The sequence below is a fragment of the Solanum pennellii genome, chromosome 8 (assembly GCF_001406875.1).
Source record: "Solanum pennellii chromosome 8, SPENNV200".
NCBI classification, from domain to species: domain Eukaryota; kingdom Viridiplantae; phylum Streptophyta; class Magnoliopsida; order Solanales; family Solanaceae; genus Solanum; species Solanum pennellii.
The window spans coordinates 55425497-55434166 of NC_028644.1; the positions used below are offsets into that span (position 1 = coordinate 55425497).

General features: G+C 32.0%; 1 protein-coding gene across 1 annotated transcript in view; it reads left to right on the forward strand.

Annotated features, from left to right (window-relative positions):
- Nucleotides 1-7980: 7980 nt before the first annotated feature.
- LOC107028547 ((S)-coclaurine N-methyltransferase-like) overlaps nt 7981-8670 on the forward strand; it is a 6523-nt gene continuing 5833 nt past the window's right edge. The window contains exon 1 of the mRNA XM_015229650.2: nt 7981-8182. Within this exon, the coding sequence (XP_015085136.1) occupies nt 7996-8182 (187 nt within the window). The 5' untranslated portion in view covers nt 7981-7995. The remainder of the gene's footprint in view (nt 8183-8670) is intronic.

The window sequence follows — 8670 nt, forward strand, 5'->3', positions numbered from 1 at the left end:
CTCCATCCATTGAAATTTCTCACTTTCAACGTCATTTTACCACTTCACCTTCTTTTTTTATTACTATTATATAAATATTTTCTTATATTTTAAACAATTCGATAAACTCATTGGATTTGAAAATAATTAGGAAGTATCATATATTTTTTTATTTAATTTCAATTAAGTTCTTTCAATTTTCGAGAAATTAATTGATTATTTTAAAATTATCATTTCTAATTTTGAATGTTATTAAAATGAGTAGTTCATCATACCTTCAAAATTTTAAATTTTCTTTAAAAAATAATTAATTTTATTATCAATAATTCAATAAAGTCTAAATAATAGTATGAATTTTATAAAGAATTTGACCGGAGAAGAAGAAGAAAAAAGAAAAGAAAAAATGAAAGTGAGTTTCAATTTGACATGGGGGGTTGGGAGGTGAAGAAAAAAAAAGAAAATGAAGGGATGAAAGTGGGAGGTGAAAGATGAAATGAAATTTAAGATACATCAAAATTAAAACTCAAAAATAAGAGAGAGAGAAATAAAGAAAGAAAAAGATAAAGGAAAAATTTTAAATGAAAAGAAGATTATAATTTTAATTAACACGTGTCATTTAATGATTGGGGTGTGAACTCCGTTGCTTGTTAAAATTTGGGGCTGATCGAAAAATGCTATAATACATCTGTTCAAAATTGTTTAGTGGGGTAATAGGATAGTCGCAAAGTTAAGGTGTCTTTATAAAAATCCGAAACAACTTCGATGGTGACTTTATATCTTTTCTCTATAATAATCTCATGCAATGAATTTGTTATTATGGTCTATGGTTTTTAAGTGGTATTGTTCACTGTTCTATGTGATTGTGCATAATTATTTGTAATTGTTGATTGGCTTGGGTACCATTGCTGATAGGTATCTCCACAGTTGACTCAGATACCACACCTGATATATTAAGGATTGCTCAGGTACCATGCATGATAAAAGAATATCCACATATAATTGACTCGGGTACCACGTTTATACACTAATTATGATGATTCCACGTCTATACACTAACAGTTTTTCTTTGGATTCTGTAAGAGGACAACTATGTGTTTTATGACTCCATGAGTGGACTTGGTGTATTCTAATCTTTCAGTTTCAGATAGTTAGAGTTAGTTTGGGATTTGTCCCAACTACTCATCTTAATAGAGGCTTTCAGACATCTAATGGTTTCAACTTTTTGATTTGTTTAGATGAATTCTATTTTGACTATTCAGTTGTTTTGGATTCATTTTAGTTTACCTTCCGCATCAGTCATCTTTAGTTATTATTTGTATGAATCTTAGAGTTATGCCAGACCATGAATTAGTTTAGGATTACTTGTGGCTCTAATTAAGCACAGTGTTATGACTAAGGAGTAGTCATTAGTCTCAGATCGTGACACTAATTCACTTCAAAGTTATTAAGGGGTGTATTTAGTTGTCAATGTAATAAAAATGTTAAAGTAAATATTTCTACTAAGTGCTTTGATTTATCTTTTCTCTTCTTAATAAATATGAATAAAAGTATCTGCATATTAATTTTTAGAATCGCTTATATTCCCATAGAGATTTACCTTGCATCTACTTATTAGTTATCTGTAGTTATTGTAAATATTATATATGTTCATTAGTTGTCAATAGGCTTGAGCCTATTTTTCCTATGGACTATTATCTTGCTTAGAGCTTTAGGGACATAAATAATATTTATGGTAGATAAATTATGTATGTTTATTAGTTGTCAATAGTCTGAAAATCATGTGTTATTTGCCCAAGAGATTATAAGGGATAACAATAAATTTCATAATGTAGTAGGGAAGTTGGACATGACTAAAGCTTATAACAAGGTTTTATAGTTTTGTTTTTCTAATTAAAGTCCCAAGGAGGTTTGATTTTTCATTAGTCAGTATTGGTACGATTTTAAGATTAATTTTCGATAATTCCTATTCAATTTTGATTAATGAATAAGCTTATGATTTCTCAATCCTTAAGAGGACTAAAGCAAGAAAATTCTTTTATCTTTCATGTTATTTATCATTAAAGCAGAAGAGTTGGCTAGGAATGTGAACAAACAATATAAGAATGTGGATACAAGGATATGAAATGCATAAATGAACACCCCACCACCCACCCGCTACCCCTTCCATCAATCATTTAATTTATGCAGATTATACTATTTTGTTTTGTTCGGAAGGCAAAATCTATTGATAAAATGATGGGAGCATTGAAAGAATATAAGAAAGTGTCAAAGATGATCAACTTGAATAAAAACTTTTTCTACCTTTGGTTGTTGGAATTAGACTAAGAAGAAAAATTGGAAAAATGAGCTAGAAGTATCTTACAAGTTTTCAATTAAAAAAATAGGACAAGTGGCGCCCCTTCATTATTTTTTACTTTTTCACTTTTGATATTAATAAAAGGACTAAATTAATAATATATTTCGTAGTTGTCTGAACAACTACTGAAGTGTCTGGACAACTTCCAAACAATTACTGAAGTTGTCGGACGACTAAAGGAGTTGTCCCGACAACTACAACAATTATTGAACTAAAGTGTAAAAGTTAAAAGTTTGAAACTATTGTGAAAACATCTTTTAACCTAATATATATTATTTATCACTTCTATCCAATTTTTAGAACTTCAAGGACTCCTACCGAATTAGCTAACTAGTTTGTCCCTTTTAATAGACCTTTCTAGAATAATTAGTATTAGGTAGGATTTTTGAAATCACTATATCTTGTCAAATATGTTTAGCTTGCATCTACGAATTAATTACGTGTAATTGTAGTAAATATTATGTATGTTCACTAGTAGTGAATAGGCTTGAGCCTATTTTCCATGAAATACCATCTTGAATATTATGTATGTTCATTAGTAGTCAATAGGCTTGAGCCTATTTTCCATGAAATACCATCTTCAATAGAGCTCTAGGAATGAAGACTATATTTATGGTAGAAAAAATATGATAATTTTTTTTCTATTTCGCTACTTGGAAACCAAGTTCTTGTATAACAAAAAGTGAAATATAAAATCTTTCCCTTTTCTCCTTATTTTTTTTTCTATTTCTTTTCAGTTATATCATTTTATAAAACGTTATTAGCACAATATTCTACCGTCTAAATAAATAACTTTGTAGACTAAGATTTTTTTTATAGATAGTCTTACGAAATTTAAATTCGTTAACTTAGATATTTCAGGCGAGAACTATCTTTCATGGGTATTGGATACTGAAATATATTTGATGTAATAGGTCTTTGAAACACTATAAAAGATAAAAATAAAGCATTCAATAATGATTGTGCTGAAGTAAATATTATGATTAAGTACCTCAAATATTCCACCCTTAGGCTTCGTAAGCCTACATGTTCTATCACCATAATTTTAAATACTCTAACCCTTGTATCACATTAACATCAACGAATAAAAGACATCAACGAATAAAAGACAATTACAAGCCCTATCAACCAGCTTGCTAGTCCTTCTAAATTTCTCATGCCAACTCTCTGACCTTTTGGAATAATAAGTGAAATAACCGTCTTAGACCTATATGGTGTTCTGTAGAGTTGAATCGAGGATTTAGAGATAGACAATGTTTTACTCTTAAATAAGCTTTAATCTCTACCGATTTAAAGGGATATGAACTTAGAGGTGAGATGTCAATAGAATAGCAAGAAATATTTAGTTATGAGGTGCTAGAAAAATTGGTTATGTTTCTGATGCTCAACTTTCACTTGTTGACAATTAGGACATCTAGCCACAAACTCCGCAATATCATTCTTCATCTCATTCCATCAATATATCTCCCGCAAATCATGGTATATCGTGATGGCTCCCGAGTGGCTGAAATACCGAAAACTATGGTCTTTGAAAAGATTTGTTCCGTCAAGTCATTAACATTAGGAACACACAAATGACCTTGATATCTACGTTCTCCATCTCCCCCTCGGGAGAAAAACTCGACGGACTTCTTAAGAACTGCTTTCTTTAATTCAACCAAAGTCTAATCAAGACCTTGCTTGACTTTCACATTCGTCACAAAAGACGATTTTGTACCATTGTGAACCATAACACCACCTTTGATAGATTCTACTAACTGAACACCCAACCGAACCAAGCTATGAACATTTCGAACCAACTCTTTTCTATCATCCTAATTATGAGCAACAGTACCTATAGATAACTGGAGCATCTGTCACCACATTCGCCTCACTGAGGTGATAGAGAACACTCATATTATAATCCTTCAATATCTCAAGTCACCTTTTTTGGCGAAGATTTAGATCTTTTTGGTTGAACACGTATTTCATACTTTTGTGGTCGGTAAAACATCAACATGAACACCATACAAATAATGCCTCCAAATCATTGAGGCAAAATAACTGCCACTAGTTCAAGGTCATGGATAGGATAATTCTGCTTGTGAATTTAAGTTGCTTTGAAGCATACGAAATAACTTTCTCATTTTGCATAAGCACACATTCTATCCCAATTCTTGAGGCATATTAATAAATGACAAAACCATCAGTCCCTTCAGGTAAAGTCTACACCGGAGCGGAAGTAAGTCTATCAATTCTTGAAAGCTATTTTCATATGCTTCAGACCATATGCACTTAGCCTTCTTTTGAGTCAATCGAGACGCAATGGAAGAATTTTTAATTCAATGCCTCAAAAGATTATGAAACTATCAACTTTAATAAAAATCTTTTACAAATGACCGCAAGTCCTCCCCCAAGAAACTAGTCTTAACAGGTGCTAGAGCAACTAAAATGGTACAATTTATACATCAACATAAGACTACTTCTACCCTAAGGAAAGGAAATTGAAAGTAGTTGAAGATCATCATCTTCTGAACTTATGAAACAACACTGACCCGACAACTAGACTATTTCAAGTGCCATAACAAGAATAGTATATGTACAAATACACATAACGATAGACATCATTGGTCGACCCGAACCTAACACATAATGTATTATAAATAATAGGAAAAGACATGCAATATGAGATGGCACCACCCAAGTCTCTAATCACATGTTTTTACCTTCACATGTATAATGCCTATAGCTAATATACGTTGATCTCAACCTTCTATCTCATTTTACTGCGAACTCTACCATTAGACATTCAATCATCTTACCCTCTAAGGCTTTCCAAGTATGCATGTTATGTCATCATCTTATCATCACCTATTCCTCTATCACATAGATTTCCCCAAAACAAGATCACTATCACTTTGTTATCACTTGCTACCTTCTCTCAAGTTACCATGCCAACAACCTAGTCCTTTTGGAATAGTACATGAAATTGACGTCATGGACTATCTCATCCATCTTGACTTGTATCCCTATTATCATATATGTTTTAGAAACTGAACAATCATAACTAGTCCCAATACTTAAATCATACACCAAATCCCTGGTCATCTTCCTGACTTAGAAATCACCATTTCAATACACAAATGACATACTGCTATAATTACAAGTGTAATATAGTACAGACTTATGATCCTTATCCTAACTTAACATTAACATGAAACATGTTTCACATGATCACATACAAGCCACAAGTGAGATCAATTCACCTTTCAAGTAACGTAGATCACTCAAGGATCTAACATACATATATACATCACATTATAAAAATGTAAATCCGGACATAACCACAATACACATATCCGATGATTCTCTCAAAAATATCCACACACAATCTGTTAGTGTACCCATGTGGTACTCAAGCCAATCAAATTTAATATATATACCAGATGTGGTGTACAAGTCAATCATCAACTTTCTTGTATTGACGTGATACTTGAGCAAATCAATAATCACAAACAATCATGCACAAACAAAATACACAATGAATAATAACACTTGAAATCAAAAGTCACATAAAGAGGTCGATTGCATGAGATTATTAGTACGTTGTCATTGTTTATCCCTTAGTTTTCCCAATATGCATTGCACAAGTGATAGTATAAAGTAGTGGACAAGTATACATACATATATTGGATAGCACAAACCATATCAATATTATAATGACCTCACGTGAAACCCATTTTGAGTACATAATGTTCCCCTTATTTACCACAAGTCCCAAAACAGGTTATAACCCAATAACTTTATAGCTCTGAACCTTACTATTACCATAAAACTACCGCTACCAGAAACACTTAAGAGTGCAATCAAGAACTAGAGAAACACCTCTAGTCAATATCTTATCTTCCACCATAACAACAATAACAACCTTTAACCATTCAGATTCTGTGTCCGCAAGGCATATGCTATGATGTTGTAAAATGGGTCTAACCATTCAGGTTAAGGAAACTTAGTCTATTTAGAGCCAAGAATCCGTTGATGAACCATGTCCACGAATTTTCCACTCCGTGAGAGTAAGCCGTGACGAATAGGCAGCAAAATTTCTTAGGTTTTCACCTCCCTTGCATTGTAATCCTTCCCTTGCATTGCTCCTTTACCTCGGGTGTCTTTGGAGGATTTTTGGAGTAACGCTCGCCTATTTTTTATTTCAAAAGTGAAAGAAAAATAAAAAGAAGTCGTATAAATGGGTTGTTGGTTTTTCGTCACCTAACCAATTTTCCAAAAGGGTCAATTTCGTCATGTGCTCAAGTTTTTTTAAATTTTGTACCATATTTTTTTTAAAAAAAAATTGTGTTTCACAGGAGATGTCCTTGAGTAATAACGGATTAGATCATTACAATTGCTCAATAAAAAATTATCATGTCTATAATTTTATAAATTCTATTTCTTCACACGCTTTTAGAAGAGTGAGTGCACTCATTCTGTCATGTCATCCCTTAATAGGATAATTAAATCACTAGAAGATTGTTAAGGAGATTTAGATATCTATGTAGTTAAATGTTTAAGCAAATTTTTGGTGCCAAATTCAAGGAAATGAAAAAAAGGTCTAGAATATATTTGAATTTTGATGGAAATTGTTGTAACAATATCAAACTTTGGAAAGAACCTTTTACCCCCGTCCCTCCCACATACACACTATTTAGTAGTGTATTTTAAAGGTATATATGTGTCCTCGTGGACATAAAAAATATTGCATTATTATAAATAGTAATGTGTCCATGTGGACACATATATACATTTAAAATACACTATTAAATAGTGCAGGGGGTAAAAAATCCTTCATACAGTTCGGCACCATAATAACAATTTCGACCAAAGTTGAAATATTTTTCAGACCCTTTTCTCCAAGAATATATTAGTATATTTTCTTTATTAATATATTTTCTTTATTAAGAAACTAAAACAAGCCACAAGACCTGCTTTTGCGTAGGTTCAACCTAATATTTTGCCAAAAATACATTGAGGAAATATCAAGTAAAAAAAATGGGACCTTAAAGTGTGAGGGCCAAAGTCATTGCTTCATTGGCTTGACCCTCAAGTCGATACATAAATTATAATCACATAAATATTTATGATTTATTTTGAATCACAAATTTTAAAAATCATTTTTTCTTCTTAATCTCCAAAGCAAAAAAATTATGTATATCAAATAGTGGTGAATTTTAATAATTTAGTTGGTTAGCTATCTGAACTCCAATATTATTGGTGAGAGTTTTCAACTCTCCATATTTTAATCCCTCCGCATTTCCCCTTTCTCGCCCCCATTTTTTTAAAAAAAAATTGTATTACCAATAGTGTCTGTGTTTCAACTGGCAGGATGTTGACCTCAAGTCGTGTGCTTCTAGTTATTTCTTAACACTTTGTTCATTTTTACTTATCTATTATTTAAAAATAACTTTTCATTTTTTTTCGTCATTTTTAACATATGAAGTAAATATAACTATTATTTTTCATAATTCTCAACATTAATTACTTATTTTTCAAAATTAAATAGTAGGAATAATGTGGTAAGCTAATAGATAGCAAATTACCAAAAGGGACAACTCTTTTGCACTATTATAAAGAAAAATTTAAGTTCATATGATTCTTCCTTATGCTTAAGCAGAGGAGAGAAAAAAAAAATGAATGCCATAGTGCAGAAGCCTTACGATGCTATGGTGCGGCTGATGATTGCTTTGCTGGAGCGCAACCTCTTGCCGGACATCGTTATACGGCGGCTGATACGGCTTCTCTTAGCTGGCCGGCTTCTCTCCAGTTATAAGCCATCCTCTCAGCTGCAACTCTCTGACCTTCTCCAATTTGTGCACTGTACGCACCTTCTCCCTATATTTATTTTCCAAATATCAAACTCAGTTGCACGTTTAGGGTATGTTTGGTATGAATGAAAATATTTTTCAATAATATCAATTTTCTCACGTTTGGTTGGATTAAATGTTTTGGAAAATGTTGTTTTTCAAATCAACTCATTTTCCTCAAATTTAAAGAAAATGACTTTCCTTCAAAACTTAATGAAAACATTTTTTTAAAATTCTCTTCGAACCTCCCCCTATCCACCCCACCCTACCAGCCCCCAACACACACACCCTACCAGTCCCCTATCCCTAAAAAAATTCAAGCTTATTTTAAAAAAATATTTTCAACTTAAAATTTTCATTTTTTCACCCCTATCCTCGATCCCCACCCAACCCCTACTAGCCCCCCCAAAAAAATAAATTAAATTTGTTTATAAAAAATACTTTAAACTTCAAAAAATTCATTTTTTTTACCCCTACCCTCGACCTCCCACCCCACTAGCT